The sequence below is a fragment of the Trachurus japonicus genome, chromosome 22, assembly GCF_045865225.1.
Source record: "Trachurus japonicus isolate A0001 chromosome 22, Traja_1.0".
Lineage (NCBI taxonomy): Eukaryota > Metazoa > Chordata > Actinopteri > Carangiformes > Carangidae > Trachurus > Trachurus japonicus.
In genome coordinates, this window is record NC_140928.1 from 10486143 (window position 1) to 10505547 (window position 19405).

The 19405-nt window shown below is 43.1% G+C and overlaps 1 protein-coding gene across 5 annotated transcripts in view; it reads left to right on the forward strand.

Annotated features, from left to right (window-relative positions):
- The first annotated feature begins 3874 nt into the window (after positions 1-3874).
- actn1 (actinin, alpha 1) overlaps positions 3875-19405 on the forward strand; it is a 57256-nt gene continuing 41725 nt past the window's right edge. For all 5 annotated transcript variants that reach the window (XM_085768410.1, XM_085768412.1, XM_085768411.1 and 2 more), the window contains exon 1: positions 3875-4168. In XM_085768410.1, the coding sequence (XP_085624536.1) occupies positions 4070-4168 (99 nt within the window). In that variant the 5' untranslated portion in view covers positions 3875-4069. The remainder of the gene's footprint in view (positions 4169-19405) is intronic.

Genomic DNA, 19405 nt, shown 5'->3' on the forward strand with positions numbered 1-19405 from the left:
ACCATGCAGGGAGAAGCTCTCCAAGCCGGCCCAAACCAGACGGAGCGGTCTGGAGTGTGCCACCGGAATAATTATACACATTTCAGTGGTTAATTATAATGAGTTAATTCATGCGTTTAATAAGCCATCATTTGCAGCTTTGAGAGGATGAGTCTCTTTTGTCAGCTGGCCATTTAGCGCTGCTGTTGCTGGCCTGTGGGTTGGATCCCCTTTAGCTTTCAGCGAGTGATCGGCTATGTGTTGAAATGACATAATGGACACTGGAAATTCATGAAAGAGATAAATGAGGGGAAACTCAAACAAATTAAACACAGAAGTCCCAATTAAAACCCTTTTTAGCCACAGCAGCAGCAACATGGCTTCAGGGATGGATCACATGGACTTCCTCCCTGTTTGGTCAATTCACTCTCTTGAACTACCACGCGTACAATTTGTGCTGTTGTAATTTAATCCGAATGTAGGTTTTATGCCTCTTTGTTAAGTCGTTATATGTATTTTTGTATTTTTTTGTGTCTCTTTTTGATAGTTTTGTGACTCTTTGTTGTCCTTTTACATCTTTTATTAGTTGTTTTGTATCTTTGTAATAGTTTTGTGTCTCTTTGTTGCCATTTAACAGCTTGTAGTAGTCATTTTGTGGTAGTTTTGTACCTCTTTGTTGTCGCACAATTGACTCTACTAAAAGAATACGTGCAGACCACCCTCGGCCCTCAGACCCATGGTCAGCAACCCCTTCAGAAATTCAACTATGAGAAAATATGATGAAGTATTTCTCCATAATCACATGCAAACACACAGTAAAAAAAGAAAGAAAAAAAAAGTTACTATAGTTTTATCATTATTTTTTAAATTTTGAATTAATCTGTAATTCTGCAAAGAGCATAATTTCCTATGAGTCAAATGTAGAACAGGAATCATAAATATTAAACCTCAATTAATCCAGAAAACGAATCTATAAAACATTAGGAGATGACTTATTAGCTGGTGATTGAGCCATTAACACAAACCCTTGATAAATGGAGCCTTATAAGAAGGTAGTCTGGCTGACTTTCATCACTAGAGCTGCTGTGTATCTGCTGCACCTCTGCACAGCAGTCAGAGCCGGCTTCCTCCGACCGGCAGCAGCAGCAGCAGCAGCAGCAGCAGCGACCAGGCGGTGAGCTGGCAGTCTGCTCCCTCTGTGACATCACTTTCCCAACCAGCAACCATTGGAAGTTTGTCCATATATGGAAGAGCACTCCACTTTCCCCTGACTGCCAGGGCTATCCCATGCCGGCATCTTTCCTGCTCCGTATGTGTCTGTGTGTGTGTGTGTATGAGAGAATGTGAATGTGTGTGTGTGTGTGTGTGTGTGTCAGACAGAGAGAGGGAGAGGGAGAGAAAGAGAAAGAGAGAGAGAGTGGGTTTACCTTACAAGGCAGACAGACCTGGCTGGAGCTTCACGTGTTTACAGGAGCTGCTTTTGTGACTCACTTCTCTTTCTGAATGACTTTAAGCCTGAACAAACTGTGTGTCGTGTTGGGTTGAGGAGGAAGTACGCTACTGCATTACAAGTACAGGTCCTCAAAACGTACAAAAATGTAACTTGGAGAATATAGTTAAAGTTTTCAATGAAGAGAAGTGGCCCCTGTTACTGTTATATTATTATATTATATCATTAGGTCGTTACTGCATGAAGCTGCATTTCACCGTTGTGGTTGGTTCGGGTGAGGCTATAATAGCTCAAATGATAATTAGCAGTTGTCAAAGTGGTTTCTAATTAAGGTTTTGACATGTAAAGAAACTATAGAGACTATAGCTGTCTAATAATGTAGAAGACTGAAAAGTGCAGGGCATGTACCATAAAAGTGCCATAAATATGTTTTGAGGTGAGTACATGTTCTAAATATTCACCCCAAAAACAGATGGACATAAACACATCATTTACTTTTCAAACTCACTTTTTCTTATTTTCAAAATACATGTTTCGCAACGATTATATATCATTAGCCTCCGTAATAATAGGGGCTGTCAATAGATTAAAATAATCATGATGTAATTGTGTGTATAGTTAATCACAATTTATCACAAATTGATAGCGTGTTTCATGAAACATGCAGAAAATGTGCAGATTTTACTGTAACAACGGCAACTGATTGAAACTATGGGTTGGATCAAAGGTCATACGACAGAATGTGTGTTAACTGCCCATCAAAAACTTAATGGCACTAAAAGAGATTATGTTATTATCCTGTTTTGATGACCCTCATCATTTCAGAACATTTAACCTTAACTTTAGGAGGTGTTGTGAAGATGTAGACATACATGTTGACAGATAATTTTGTTTCTGCAGCACTTTGTGTCTATTAGAAAAAGGTTTATTTATAAAAACAGTGTTTTATGTTGCATTAAAGGACAGATATGATTTTTCTCTTGACAGAGTCGCAGCTGCTCATGTTAATACTCACTCAACGTTGTTTACATTACAGAAAAGAGCAGTGAGAATTATACACAGTGGGTTCAAGGTAACATACCAACACTGTTTGTGCAGTCAGGACTAATAAAACTTAACGTCACAGCCAGAATACTTTTTTTTTTTTTTTTTTTTAGCTGTGAGATCAAGGATCACAGCAGGAAATTTAATTTTAGGCATCGATGTGCATGGACCACATTTAAACCTGACAAATGTGTGTTGACTCATCGTGAATGACTTAACTGGCTGTTTTTTGATTATTCATCAGTTTTAAAGCATGAAACAGATGCTTTTTTTTCTATTGCTGCTCATAAATCCTTGTATTTGGCTTTTCACCTTTTTTCTCATTCACTCGTAAATTCATAAGTAGGCTACAGTTCACAGCTGTATTAACTGTGTTTTGAGGAAGAGTTTATAATCCCAGCTCCCAAGAAAATAAATAAATAAAATGAGAAGGAGAAATGACTTGGGGCGCCTCGGTGGTTCACCAGAGTGCGCCGCCAGGGGATTTAAGCCCCATGAAAAGATATCATACTGGAGGAAGGTAGGTTAATAATTTCATATCGATCTAATGATGTAATATTAGTAACAGGGCTTTAAAATTGTCCTAACTTTTCACCACCAGTAGCTTAAATCCTAGCCGCAGCAGCCATGGATTCAAATCCAACCACGTGTTGTGGCATTATCCTCTCCCGGTCGGTCTTTCCCCCTCTTTTCTGTCGCTAGCCTATAATAACAGCACAAAAAGTCCAAAAAACAACTTAAAAAAGAAAGAGAAATGACTCACAAGGACAGATCCTATTCTTGATATGTAATTTAGGCTACTTAATTCATAATTTGTTTGAGGTTTATAAAAAAAAAGTCATTTAACAGAAGGAGGTGATTTTTGTAGGCTATGTGTTATATGTTAGCTATATTTATCTTTTATTACCATTTGTGCAAAAAATCTTGGTGCAAACTTTATGTTCAGACCAGATTTCATGTCTCTGCGGGTCCGGGTCTGGGCCGCGGGCCGCAGTTTTCCTCCTTGCAGTCAAACAGTCAGATGTTTGGATCAACCTACGCAGTCAACCTTGGGTATAAAGCCTCGGCACTGACGGCCGCAGCAGCCAATCCGCTTCGAGGTGGGCGGGCTACGTGGCCCTGGAGGCGCCCAATCAGTGAAGCTCTCGGGTCGGTTATCGATTCAATTTGTCTGAAGTCTGAAGTTTTTTGCGTCTGTCGCTTCTCGGCACTGGACCTGCCTACCGCCTGCCTGCCTGTCTGGCCGCCGCGGAGTTCTCCTGCTCGGGCAAAAAAAAAGAAAAAGAAAAAAAAGAGAAGCGAGCAGATATAGAGGAAGAAAAGAGGCAGAGTTGGAGTGAGAGAGAGAGAGAAAGAGAGGGAGAGAGAGAGAGAGCCGGGGGTGGACCGTTAATTTCATCCACACACCGTCTTGAATGCGTGGAGGAGAGTAGAGCTGATAGAGCTGCTGTAAAAACATCACCTCGCCGAGGAGAGGACCGGGGGACTCACACACACACACAAGACACACCGTGAAGCTGCTGAGAGCGCCGCCGTCTATATAAATATATATAAATATAAATATAAAGCTTTTATCGATTATTCGCCTATACTAATATGGATCAATATGACGGAGAAATTGACTATATGCAGCAGGAAGATGACTGGGATCGGGATCTGCTCCTGGATCCTGCATGGGAGAAGCAGCAGAGAAAGGTGAGACACTGACTTCCTTCTACCTCCGGTGGTGGAAAGGTGCGGAAGTGGAGGGGGTTTTGTTGTTTGTGGTGATGATAATGATGATAATGAAGCTGATTGTTATCATTAGGTCTATTATTAGTATAATTGTTATGATCATAATCAGGCTGTTGAGGCTGTGTGGTGGAGACTTTTGGCTGCATGTTGAGGGAGGAAGCGGCAAACACCGGACCGGACCGGCAGCTGTTTACTCCACTGACCGGGGATCAGTGCGCGGAGCTCGGGCTGATCTACCTGTGCGGCTCCCTGTGTGTGGAGCACCACGGTTCACATCCAAAACTTTTCTCGCCTTCACATCACACACACACATTCACTCACTCACTCACTCACTCACTCACTTAAACACTCACACACGCGTTGCACATATCCTGCGTACTAGCGTTATGAAATATCCTGTAGCAGCAGTTACACGCAGGAGGAGGCCCACCCATTATCTCTGCAGCAGGAGGGAAAGAAAGAGTAGAAGAGGGGAGGAAGAGGAGGAGAAGAAAAGAGGAGGAGGAGGGTGTAAAGTAAAGGGGGTTGAAAAACAATTAAAAACTGGACAGGACCTTTTTGCCCCCCCTGCGCAACAGATGTCAGCCATGCGCTTGGCTGCATATGGTGTGTGACTGACCCCTCCTGTCATCTGGTTTATGATGCGACGTGGATTAGGCCGTGTTTAGCAACCTGGGGGATGGAGTGTGTGTATATGTATGTGTATGTGTGAGGAGGAGGGGGTTAAACCTATTCTAACTCACGTTGTGTCCAGTTTTAATTCAGTTTGCGCGCGTCTCCACTGGATGTTTTGCAGCAAATATTCACATTAGTGCTTGTTTTATAACTTCTATGAAAAATAATTGACTTCCTAGATTCCCTACTACTGCTTCACTTTTTCCACTTGGGTGAATATGAGCCTCATTACCCGGCGTGCACTCGTGTCACCTTCACAATAAAGAGCTGTTAGACATCCACATATTGTCTTAACAAGCCCAGATCTCCTACACGCGTCTCACAGCTGCCTTTCTTTTTCCAGACACAGTATGAATGGTCTGTTTCGAGAAGGGGTGTTACTTTTTTTTTTTTCTCTCTCTCTGCTCCCCATACTTTTCCTCTGCTTGAAAAAAGAAAAAAAAAAAAGAAGAAGAAGAAGGGGGGAAGAAAAAGCGCAGTGGAATCTGAGTAAGCGCTGTGGTTTGGGCTGGGCCTGCATGGGAGCGAGCGTGCCCAAAAATGGTAATAATCGGCCCCTCTCGCTGCTGTTGGAAAAACTTTTTCCCCAAGTTTCTCTTTTTTGCACTGAAGCTCTCTGGGCTTCCAGTTTCCTGGATTATGTCATCGGCAGGCTGCTACCGGTCGAAAGCAAATCAAGGGAAATAAAGGAAAGGTATGCAGGAAAGGCTGAGGTCAGGTGTGTCCAGCAGAGGAGGACATTACAGTGTCTACTACTACTGCTGCTGCTGCTGTTGTCTTAAAGCCTCCTCCGTCCTCAGCCTCTTCATCATAAGTTTAGCACTAGAGCATTAACACCTGGCTCCTCTCCGCCTCCTGTAACAGACTTTAATGACAATGAGACAGTTTCCCCTCACGACCCTCACATTTCTGCATCTGTGTTGTGTCAGCGTGACCCTCATTGATCTGACTGTCCTGCAGAGAGCAAGGCACAGTGTTTTATTCATCTCTTCCCTTCATCAGGAGAGCACAGATAAGTGGTTATGCTCAGATGTGACTAAACGCACAGACAATTACAGGCCGAGAGAGATGACAGCAGCCCACCACCACCACCACCACCACCACCACCGTCCTCCGCTCCCCTCCCCTAGCAGGCATGCACCTCTGCCCCCATCCTCAGGGAGAGTTAACTGTCACACACACACACAGAAAACACACCACCTAAATTCCTTCCAGGCCTCAGCAAACAGCTTTGCTGCTGATGAACAGATAATCTCGGAGCCTTTCATGTTTGCTGAGTCTTTCCCCATCAAGAGAAACGTTGTCGTTATTATTAACATATGTATTATTCTGATCTCTGTGTGTAGTGTTCAGAATGCGTCGAGCGGCTTCCTTGAGGAGCTTCATTAGCCTTTGAGATTGAAACAAGCAGCCTGAAAACATGAAGAAGGAAACAGTAACAGATGTCATTTTGTATGTGTTTGCTGTTACAGTATAGGCTGCGTGCGGAGGTCGGCAATCAGAGGCGTATTATATTTTGGTGCCGCGCTGCTTTGCTCCTCTGTCGCCTGAAGAGTGGCCTTTTGTCAAGAAGTGGTAATCAGACAACAACGTTTTAACACCAAAGTGATTCTGTTTGAGGCAACACAGCTGTTAGAGCTCAATATCTCTGCTCTTTTAAATGTGTAAACTGAACTTTAACTAACAAGCAAACAAAAAATACAGTAAATATTGAACCGGTGAGGACTTTCTATTTTGCAATTCGCTTTGACGCACACAAACCCAGCGTGTCAGAGAGTGCTTAAAATATTTTTGAGTCCGATGCAAGTCTTAACCTGACCCTCAGGTATAAAGGCGCTGGTATCCTCTTATCTAGGAATCTTAATGTCTTTGCAGACCCAGGTGTGCGAGCCGTGCTGTGCCAGAGGTTACTTAAAGCTGCAGCTCCCACATACTTTCATGCAACATAGGACTTTGTTTATGGTGTTTTCATGACATCACATCATTGTTAAAGAACCAAACACACCCACGCCTCATCTGCCTCTAACAGTTTTTTCTATCTTGTTTTTATAGCTGGAAGGTGGAGTTCAGGTGTTAGCTGCCGTAGCTAATTTGTCCAGGTTTGTCCTTATAAGGATAAAAGCTGCGGTACCTTCGATCAGGGCCTGCCTGTAAACCTCCCGCCTCCTACATCCTCCCATCTCCCACACCCCAACAACCAGCAGTATTCCCAAACACTCCCAAAAACCCACACCCACATTCCCCTGCTCCGACCGTACACGTCAGACCTTCAGATAAGATCTACTGAACTTTACAATTCGCTCACTTTTGCCAAAGAGCTTCTGTATCAACGCTGTGATGGACGTGGGCCACACCAGCTTGTGTGTCTCATAAGTAATGACATATCTGGCGTGTGTCTTCTTGTAACCTACTGACTGAGAGTATGGATTTCTTTTAGAGTGTAATCAAGGTCTGGGTGTTCAGACTGACGAGCAATAGCAGCTGTTAGTCAATACATTTTCTACAGGACTTAATTAATCCAGCCCACAGGCCAGCAGCAGCAGGCTGTGCGGGAACTTGTCTATTTGTGTGACAGATATGCAGGAAGTGCCCACTAAGCGAATCAGTCATCAGACTTGTCACCACTTTACACTCCCCACTTTGACTAATCAGCCCTGCCTGGGCGGGGCCGTCGCTGGCACTCAAACCGGCGAGCATCCTGACCTACATCGACACAGACTGACATTTTATTGCTTCTGAAGAAAACAGCACTTGTGGCAACAGCGAAAAAAAGAAAAAAAAAGAAAGGCCTCCGATTCTCAGGAGGAAGAACAAGCCCACTTTTGTTTTCCGTGCCCAGGAATGATTAAATTACAGTACGTGACAGGTTTGTAGCTGTCAGGAAACTGAGTCAAGGCGTGAATGAGTGTGTGACGTCTCAGCCCAAGTAAGGAAAACCAAAAAAAGAGTTGCGTGTTTTGTTCCAGGACTGCAGCTGTTTACTGGATTGCATAATAGGATGTGTAATGTCAGCTCTGACCACCTCGCAGAATGCTTCCTGTCATCAGATTCCTATGCTCCCGTGATGCACCTTGCACAAGCACTATATTAACAAAAGAAGACGAGCGTCACAGACCGCCGGTGACAAAGCAGGGAATGTCAAAAAGAATGAACCCCCCCCCCCTCTCCTCTCTTTCTCTGTGTGGCGGCAGCTCTGCTCTCAACGCTGATGAAGGCGTAATGTGCTGAAATGTTGCTTCTTTTCACTACATAAAACATGAGTGTGCAGAAGAGCTTGTCCTTTTTCCCCATATTCAATAAACTGGCTGTGTCATGTGATGTTTCCCATCCTACAGACAGACTCTGTTAACTAATGTCGCCCAGAACTGTGCTTGATTATATGATTTAACTCACATGCAGTTATATTCATGCGAGTACATAGAGCCTACATGGTATTTTAGGAAAGTAAAATTAGATTTTGTAAATGATCTTATAAGAGAGCTGGTGATCAGTGTAGATTGCCCGAGGAATCGCCTGCTTTGATGCAGGGTTAACACCCCAGAAACATGAATCAGAGATGTTTCTCTTCATTTATTTATCTCCTAATTGTTTTTTCAGTTAACCAGTTAGTTGATTTGTCCATGTAACGCCAGGAAATTACTAATCTTGATATTTTAGAAGCCCAAAACAGATAAAATAGATATTGACACACTTTCATGAATGCCAATTATCTTATAATAAAGAGAATTCCTGACTGAGTTAATACAACTATTGCATATCGACACTCAGCGCTTCAAACGTCCTCACTTACACTTTTATATGAATTCAACAGTCTAATCTTCCACATCAGTATTGCAACAGGTGTGGTTTTATGAAATGTAACTGACCAATGAGAAAACAAAAGCAGGAACTACTGAACATTTCTCATAGGAAGAAATCAAAACTGCTCCAGAGTTATGAGAGGCGGCTTGAGAAAGTAGGTTGTCAGGGGCTTTAAGGTGCCCCTGAGCGAGGTCGTAAAGCCCTAATTCCTCAGATAAAACTCCCCTTTGACCCTCAGACGATTGTATTTTGCAACCACATTCCTCCATTCAATACTTAAGTACAGAACAGAAATAGTTCAACAGGTTTTTTACACTCACACTGCCCTGTTGGGAGTTGAGTGCTGCTAGGAATTAGGCTTATTATATAATATATACTTATTTACTGTCTTATTTGGTGAACTCTAATACCTGACAGTTGTATATGAAGCTGAAGATGGTTAGCCAATAGCTTAGCTTAGCATGAAGAGTGGAAACAGCTGGTCTGGCTCTGTCCAGGGGTAAATAATCCACCCACAAGATCTTGGAGGAAGTCGCTGCTCCCACTCAAGAAAATATCGCTGCATCAGAAACACAACTTATGGTTTTATACAGATTAAACAGACAGGATATCACATGTTGTTTAATCAGCTTTGGAGGTTGCTGGCTTCGAAAGAGCGATACTAGGTTCCCCCTCTCTGTTTTCTAACCATCTCCTGTCGTTAACAGACAGGTATGAGGGTTGTGTTGAACTTCTCATCCTCAACTCTCGCCAACTGTTGGTTTGAGGTGAGGTGAAAAGGTGAAGCAGCCGCCCCGTGTCTCAGATGGCACCTCTGTCTGAATCACGGATGCTTCAGGGAAATGAGCAACTTGCTCTTTGACGGGAGACGTCCAGCGTCCATTCCTCAGTCACTCAGTCATCCGTCAGCGTGGCTGCTCCTGTCTGTGAAATAGTACAAAGTCTAGGAATGGAGAGATATCTTAATAGAGGTCTGATGATGATCCTGCGTCTGCTCGGTGTCGTGGGCTGACGCAGCTGGACTATAAATCCCGACATGGGGCTCCCCAGCGAACTGATCATCCACCCCAGTCACGCTGTCAGGGGTCCGTCTCGTTTGTCCTGATTGATGGGGTCACACACGCCGACAATCCAGCCGAGAGCGCCCAGGAGATTCCACCCACCCAATCACAGGAAGTTTTATGTGTGTGCGCAAAAGCTCACTCAGCCTGATGGCTATGAATAAAGGCCCCACTTTAAAAAAAAAAAAAATAAATCTTCAAATACTGTCAAGCTGATCAGATCTGAGCATTTAAGTGTAAGGATTTCAGCTGAAGGGTTTATTATCCGGACATAAAACTAATGGCTGTTGAAAACGGATGTCAGCCTTTGTATGTGAATCATCTCACTTGTCTCGCATTACTTTTTAATCAGTGTCGATTCACCTTGGTGGATAAAATAGTCACATTTCCAGGTGATTACAAAATGCTAAATACTAGTGCGCAACAGCAGTAAAGTGTGTTTAGTTTGGGATTCAAACCTGTGAGTTGTCATCGACAAGTTCACTTTTCTACCCACCTCCACCCCCCTCTTTCTCCTTCTCCTCCCGGCCTGTAAGTCGATCCTGCACGAACACGGCTCTCTCAGTTTGATCGAGCGCTCCTCATAATTAACCGAAACATCTTGTTATCTGCCGCTAATGAGAGGCTTCCAAGTCAGGAAGAACCATCTACTCTTTATAGCCCGAAGCTGTTGGCTGATCTATGGTGTGTCAGAAGAAACTGACCTGCATCTAATGACTCATTACATAACCCGACTCCGCGTCTCGGGGAGGGGTATTGTTCTCTCTGGTGGGGTGTACCGTGACTGCTGTTGGAGAACTGGTGGCTGTGTTTACCCAGGAAAAGTCAATGCGACAGCTGACAAACATTGATCCTTTGGAGAGTTGTTTTACGGCACACACAAGTGGAAACACTGGGTTCTTTTCACTGTGCTAACAACATCATTAGACTATTAGCTCTGCCAGAGGCAAAGCTGTAGAGGTGGTGAGGATGGTCTGAATGGATGTTGTTGGTCCAACATTTTGCTGATGGACTGCCATGAACTTTTATTCAGAGTCACCAAAGGATTTCATAAAATCATGAATGACCCAAATGGCTTCGTTGATCTCTTCTTCTGAATGTCCCTTTAGCATATTGAGTCTCACATTGTTAGGTTTGGATGTTGGATTTTCTCAGGAACTTTTAGATAGACTGCCATGAATTTAATTTCACAATCCCCAGATGACGGACCTTTGGTGATCCCATTGACTTTTACTTGGTCACACATTATTGGATTTGAACAGATGTCTCAACAGCTATTAGATGGATTGTGAGCATTTTAGTATGCTGGTGTTAGCATGTTTACAGACTCACAGAGTTGCTAAATAACTGTTAACAGTCTTGATGATATGAAACTGATCAAAATGTAGAAGCATTTATAGCTTTAAGTTTCCATCTGTATATTAATTTGGATTCAGGTTTACTTCACATACCAGAATATATTTTTTTATTTATTTTTTAGGGAACTGAGCAGCCTATTCATGTGTGAGAAATTTAAAACACGTTGCATTTCTTTCTTTTTTTATTGTAGCCGTGTGTTTCCTCCTTTCGTGTTTTACAAAACAAAATTTTTTTGGTCTCATACCTGTTGCAGAGCCAGTGATTGAGAAAACTTTTCCCCGCTGACTGAAGAGAGAGAGAGGGCTGAATTCCCCATCCCTTTCTTGGTCTGGAAAACATTTTCCTGCTGTTGTTGCACTTCTCCTCCCCAAACACTTTCTCCTTTATTTGTTTCAGGAAGGTGGAAGCTAATTCTTCCTCATTGAGCTGTATACTGCATCTGGGCTTTTTAGAATTCACTGTTTGAAAAGTCAAATGTGAGCAATTACCAGGCTCTTATCTGAACAGCTCCCAAATGCCAGGGCCCTGATGCAAATTCTTGCATGGCTTATTTTCTCAGGCTCATGCTCCAAATATAGAAACGTATACAGAAATCCAAGCTCATGGTTATAGGTCATTAAAACAGTTTCGAGGCCAATTGTGCAATGAATTTTAACGACTTAGTTTTTTGGGGGGGGGTGGGAGTTTGGATGTGTTTGACTGCTTTGCTTCATTTGAGCTGTATAATTGACAATTCATTCTGCACAGGCCTGCGTTCGGTGTCGCATCTGCAGCCTGGTGGCACATTAGAGGCCCCAGACAGGGAGGCTTTCTCCACATCCACTGTGGGATTTCGGGTCAAGGTGCATTTCCTGTGGGGCAGAGAGTGGAGAGCAAAAAAAAAAAAAAAAAAAACCTGCTCAATGCCCATTGCCCAACCACGTCTGGAACCACTACGCACTTATAGTCACATGCATTCAATAGCATACGACCCAGAGGGGGTTTACAGGCGATCTGTCTGCATGTTTCTGAGGAATTTTCCCGCACCACATGGGGAGGATGTAGTCGGGTCTTTCCTCCTCTAATGCTATTAATCAAACCTCATGCGTTCTGAAGTGCATGTGCTCACTGTGGAGTCTCTCTTTGAAGCCGAAGGGAGGGGGTGGGGGGTGGGGGGGGGGGGGGTTCATACTGTACAAGGAGAGTGTACGAACATGTGAGTGCATTAGCTGTAAGCCTCCTCGCAGGAGCAGCTGCAGTGCGTCTCATTTAAGTGAAAGCAGCTTTGAGTAAACAGACACCAAGGTAAGAGCAGGCAGCAGGCACACCTTTCCATTCAGTAGCTGCAAGGGTGGAGCTCTGTGGGGTGGGGGTGAGGGGCGTAGGGTGGGCGGTGGAGGGGTTAGGGAAGAAGAGGTTCAGACAGAGGAGCTTTCAGGTCTCTGCACAAAGAGAGCGTGTCCAGGAGGCCGCGCTTTGTCACATTGTCAACCAGGAGTCAATAATTTATCCTCAAAGGCCGGCAGGGCGTACGAGCTATCGGATGACTCTTCAGCAGCGTAAAGGGTGTTTCCCCCCTGCAACATACCTGCTCGTCATGTCATTAACAGTGTTGGTTAGTCAAAGTAAGCAGATAATAAGCCATAATCAATTTCAAATTCAAATTTTGTTGCTCAGCACAATTCACACATGTTGCATTTTTACTGGGTCTCTGGCTGTGAGTTAGATGACACATGTAGGAGGCTACAGGCCAAAGATAGTTAGTTTAGATTAGTTCAAAGACTGGAAACAGGGGGAAACTTCTTTCCAGTCCAAAAGAAACAAAATCTACCTGCCAACGCTAAGTGAACTACCAAACAAAATCCTGTGAAATAAGTAACACATATATTTTTGTTTCCTGCACACAAACCACAGGCTAAAGAAGGTTCTCCACTGTTTCCAGGAGCTAAGCTAACCACCTGCTGGCTGCTGAGTGCACAGCAACAAGAGTGGTACAAACACTTCTTCCTCTTCTAGTGGAAGCTGTAACCGCCAACCTACTTCCTCCAGTTCATGTGCTAAGCTTACATACATGTGCTGGACATAATATCAAACCACCTCCATCAAACTCCTAAACACCCCAAACTCTGAAAGTAACACAGAGTTGGGATTAGACATTGTAATATGATGACTGATTCTGAATATCAAACTGTGATCTGGGAGATTTCGGTCTTAATGAAGTTTGACTTCTGTCTTCTTCTGCTCGGACATGGCAGCCTTCTCTGCTCGCACTCACTACCCAGTCTTCTTGTGTTTATCCAAAATCAGCCGGAAACTTATCAACGCATCACTTCCCATGTTGGAGAGGATTTCTCCCTGGATGAACTGGCTGACAGTGGAAGTGTAAGACTGTAAGAGCTACTGTATAATGACCACAACTAAGTGCGTCATTATCTGATGTAAATGGGGGATAGAGTGAGCATCAAAGTGCTGTTAGAAATAAAATACTATAAATCTAAAGAACTTATCATAAGAAGAAGTTTGGCTCTTTTTCTTGTTCATCATCATTTCCTTTTTTTCTCTTTCCTTTCTCCCTCGGCTCTTTGACGTGACTTAGTGGGTGGTGATGCTTTTAAGGTAAACGTGTTTTTTTCCCATGCTTTGGCTGTAGTCTGCGTGTTGAAATCTGCCTGCAGTCTTATCAGGAAGCCGGTCTTCCTCTGTGCACAGGGTGGTGCGTCACTCTTATTTGCTCTGTGTGTGATAAATAGGCAATTGCAGCATTTGAACAGTAAAGACAGGATGTTTCTGAGGGTTTTATTTACACTGCAGGCGATTAAGTTGAGTTTTAAGGGGAGTTAAATTCAGTGCACCTTCCTTGGTGGCCTGTTGGAGGTAAGATGGGCGTGAAATGGTTAAAGGGATGAAGACAGAGCAAATGTTTCTGTGAACTGAGTTTGATGATGTTTGAAATAAATCAATCCATCAATCTGTGTTAGTAAGTCCTTGGAAAGAGAGAGTGTTGGGATGAAAATGAAGGCCAGAGGCTATTTGTTCTGCAGCACTCCTCCACTTTTCTAAAGTGGGACAAGTATTGAACGTGTGAATTTCAATCAGTGGTTTCCATTGATCGTCTGGTGCACCGGTGCTCATGGTCAGTTAGGGTTGACCGCCTGCAGGCAAGTTGCATTACGCACTAATGACTCTGTGCTGTTTGTGATACAGTCAGTCTACACACAGCTACATTCTGCAGCACTGACCGCTGAGCTCGTCCTCTCTCTCTGCACTACTTTTCTGCCAGAGTTTTCCCGCCGCGGGATTAATCCGCACACTCCCCTCCTCCCTACGTCGCCTCATTTGTTTGCCGTAAACAATCAGCCACTTTTGAAGTGCTCACGGCAGATCTCATTACAAGTTGTATCACACACTTTGCCCTCGCCAGCTCCACCCCTGGTAGCTCGGCACAAGAGCAGCGCCCGCCTGCACCTTGTTGGTGTGTGGTGGTGGTGGTGGTGGTGGAGAGCCCTTGGCAGAGCAGCGGGGGAGCAGAGTGGTTTGAGCTGTGTGAAGTGCTGGCAGGAGCTGTGGCTGGTGAACGGACACAGATGGAGAGGGAGGGTGATACGGCAGCGTGGCCAGTCACAGCTGATCGTGCAGTTCATTTTAAACTGTTGGTCTGGAGTTCAGAGGTCGTGAGGAGTCCCCAGAGGACTGATCTCTGTGTGTCCTCCTGAACTGTCCTCATGACTGTCTTCTTCTTTTTTAATTTCTCTCTGACTTTGCCAGGAACCTCTTCTTGTTTTCCCGTCCATCATAATTACAACTCCTGTGACCTTTTGCTGATCCAGTGCACGAAAAGATAGAAGAGAAAGAGAAACACACACATGCTCGCAAGATTTTTCTTTGGCCTGCAAAAATAGTTCCCCTCTCAAACCCTTGGTCATAATCTACTGTAGGTCTGGTTTCATTTTGATAAAGCTGTCCACACTGACTTAAAGCCTCCTTTTAGTTTCGTACTAAACTACCATACCAAAATATTTCTCTTTAGCTGTGCAAGTCTCCAGCAGCTCCACTAACACAAAATACTGATGAGACAAGAGCAGCTAATAAAAATGCTGATTCATGCGTCTGAGAGAGAAATTCACTCATTACTGTGCACTTACAACAATTAATCCTCTCCAGTGGCAGTGAGTGCTTTGTGGACATTTTAACCCTAGAGTTGGTCTTGCAGGCTGCTTATCATACTGAGGTTTTCAAAAGACATGAGGACTGCAGGTGCGGCTTGTACAACTTTTCAGAATAAAAGAATAATTACTATAATCCCTGAAAAGAGGTTTTAATTGAACAGTCCAAAATAATGCACAAGAAATATAATGTTATTCATCGGGCTACAGTATACCAAGGAAACTCAGTGTGCTAGTAGAGTTAGTGATGCTTTAATAATTCATAATAATGTGTTTTTTTGTAAACTATAGGCAAAATCATATCATAAAATGTAATCTGTTGGGTTAATTTGACTGACATAAATCATTTATATGTATGAAGATAACTGCATTAATTTAATGTCACTCACTGGCATAACTATCTGCCTCATGTCTAAAACCAAACCTGTGCCTTTCAATACAAGGGAAACAAGAAGTTATTGTCCAAACTGTAATAGTGCATGCAAATGTGGAAATGTGAAAACAATGCTGTGCACATATTGAACAAACAGAACATATTAAATATTTTTTTTAATTATTATTATCTCCAATTCATCCATGACACTTCTCCTCTCTTCTTCTCTCTTAAACGAAGTGGAAGTTTAAATGACCTATTCTGAATAAGTTAGAGTATAGATCCAAAACCAGATTAAGAGCATAACTCTGTGCGTATGGACTTGGGGCTCATCAGTCGCTGGTCCATTTATATTTCTAGCAATAGCAGGAGTTTCCAGCTCCAATACTGCTGCTTTGTACAGCAGCAGAAGATGCAGCTCGGCTTCTCCTCCATTCATCAGAGCACGACTCTGCAGAGTGAGCTTTGTTCATAATTTCTCTCTGTGACATAAATGCAGCGCTCCACATCAGGACTGCTTCATATCGAGGTCAGAGGAAGTCAAGTGGCTGCTACAGCTGCAGGGAACAGATTGTCTAACTTGTGATCAAGGTTTCAGTTGATGTATCACCTGGAATTTTTTATTTTTTTTTCATGCTCCTGTCTGCTGATAGTAGCTTTCATTTCAGGTTTGTTTACTGAACTGAAAACGCTGCCGCTTCTCTGTTTTACTCACATGTGGAACTACTGTAATGATCAGGAAGCTTCATTTCGCTTGTTTGTCTCTCAAAAGGATCCCACACATAAACAACACAGAGGCCAGAGCAACAAAAGGCTGTAGTCCTGTAGCTCCACCCCCTCCCCTCCACCAGCTCCCCTCTCCTGCCCGGCCACACACACTGACTGTGTTTTTATTTCTTCATATCAGCATCTCTGACTTTCCAGAACAATACGTGTTGAAGCAAAGAACCAGATGGGAACTTTTTGATATTTTCTGTAATTACACGTGATAAACTAAGCGTGTGACCAAATGTCACGGCCGGCGTTTTTAAGGTCAGTTTCAGTTTTGACTGTGGAAACAGTAGATGATTAAACAATTTCTCCACAACATCAGTTTAGTTGCTGCTCTAGAGCTTTCGATCATATCGTATCATATCATATGATCTTTATCAGCAAGTTGAGTTCAACTTTTTTTTTCCCTGAGCACTTGAACTAATTCCATCTGTATGAACTGCCAATGAAGAACATTTGAAAGCTCCAGACCAGCCACTAAATACAGTAGACTAATGTGGTGCCATTAACACATGTACATTAAAAAAGTACACACAAACGTTTTTCCTACCTTGGTACCTCCTATAAAAAAGTTTAACATACTTTTTTTTGCAAAGCTCATATCACTAGTAGGCCAATCTGCTGGCATGTTTACTGACCACAATATTTGAACTTATTCACTTATACCATTTTTGAGTTGTAGACAAGCAAGCATGAAAGGTAGTTTACAGCCGCCATGTCACCCTTGTATCATATGAACATTTTTATAGTTTTGTTTTTCATAATCAATAATTTCATAATTTACAAACTACTTTGAATAGTTTGTTGGAAAACACTTTTTTTTAACATCACAATATGCAAAACATGTTGGTTTTGAAGACTAAACATTAGTGTTGTTTATCTAGTCCACAGGCGGTTTGGTTGATAGGGATGCAGCACATACGTACAGTGGCCTTAACAGGACACATAGAGTACAGTTGATGTGTAGACGTGTTGAAAGCGTCCTTTGTTCGAGTGCAGTGTGGCTCCTCCCAGCTCAGCATTTCTCTGAGTCAGGTGACGGTCAGCAGTGTAAAAAACGCTGCTGTGGCACAAAGCGGCACCAAGAACCGGGCCGCACGCTTCCCATCGCACGACCACTGCAGGCAAAACGAGCCGGAGCTGACTCATGAGTACTGTGTTATGACTCGAGTGAAGTGGGCCGCTGTACTTCCCATCACACTGTTTAGATTGGCGTCCGACTGTTGTCAGAGAGGGCCGACAGCTCAGGCGTGACTCAGGACTTTTGACTGTGCTGAGTCGTTGTGATAACAAGTTTATTCCTGTTGAGTGCAATGAAAATCCCTTTTTCTCTTTGCAGTGTGCCATACCCTGAACATTTTTTATTAAAGGTGCATTGCTACTACTATGGGACATCAAGAAAACAAAATTCTAAATAAATGCACCTCGAATGTGATCTGAAAATAAAACCAACATTAATATTAATTTATTATACTTGTATACTACAAGTTGGCATCTGTTTTCTGCAGCTGTGTGTTCCTGTGTCCTCCATGTTTGTGTCAGCACCATGAAGCTGAGCTGTGGCCTCAGACACATCGCCTACAGTACAGAGAACAGGATTCTCCACAGACCGGCCTTTGTTCAGTGGGACACTCTCGCTGCTTTGAGCCAGTGAAGCAGGGAGATACATGTTCACGCTGGGCTTTTCAATGACCTGTTGCTCAGCATGGCCTCTTTGATGCCTGTGCTGCTGTATTTGAATAGCATCTGCTCATGGATTTGCATCCAATTTGTGTGCTGTGAGATCAGCAGAGGTGCTGCATCTTCTTATCACCATGTGTCGCTCAGTCAGACATTTGTCAGAACAAATTTATGTTTGTCTTTACCAAATATGGAGATTTTTTTTGTATGTAATAAAAAAAAAGCCCTCAACAGTTTTTAGACTGTGCAACAAATGTATCAAAAGTATAAGAATATCAGTCATTGTATTATTATTAATGTTAATTAACTTAGAAGCAACATGTGAATGTTATAGCTGTTTGAGGTGAGGCTAGAATCTCTTATTATAAGATGATCCTAGAAATAGAATAAAAAAACTTTATTGTCTGTTTATCACGGAAATTCATCTTTGGCGTGGCTCAAAAATAAAAAGACAGACACTCTTCAGGCATAATAAAATAAATAAAACAAGATAAAACAAGTTCATCATAAACTGAGGGGGAAAACACAGTAAACTGTAGGCTATGTTGATATGTGACAAAAATGTGCTGTTGAACATAAAAATAAGATGAAATAGGAAAGAATACTGCACCGAAGTAGGCTACTCAAGTAAAAGTATTTACCTACATCCCAAGACTTTTTAATTGTTTGAAAATCTGAATAGCCTACTTGTTTTTAGCAGGATGACTTGGCTGGAGAGGAGACGGGTCCCACCAAACCATTCCTTGAAAGTCGTTGAACTCAAGGTCCACATAAACCATATAGGAAATTACACAGTGAACTCTGTGGCAGATGTTTTTGTGGTTGTAAACTTGCATAGTGCATAGTGTGTGTTTGTGTATTTGTGTGTGTGTGTGTAGTGTGTATGTGTGTGAATGCTGACGTGTTGGATCCCAGCGAGCACTCGCACTCGGGGAGTCGTGGACGTGGGTTTTAAAGAGCCTCGGAGCAGCCAAGCTGTTTGTTTGTGGGTCTCCGGGCTTTTGTGGTTGTCATAGCAACCCCCCAGTGTTAGGTGCTCTGCGGCATTTTCACAGACGAGCCACTCTTTGTTCAATGAACTCGGCTGAGGAAAGAGCTATTACCGCACTTTGACTTCTCGTCGTAGCACACACACACACACACTCACACTCACACTCACACATGAATATGCATCAGGGCTGTGCTTCGGGCCACAAGAGAGTAAATATCAGTCGACTGGTCACAATGGCTGCTATTCTTTGTCAGTCTGCACTTCTTGGCTGCTTCACTGCTCCGCCAGCACACGCTTCAACTGGGGACTGTGTGTGTGTGTGTGTGAGCAAGTGCATGTGTATTT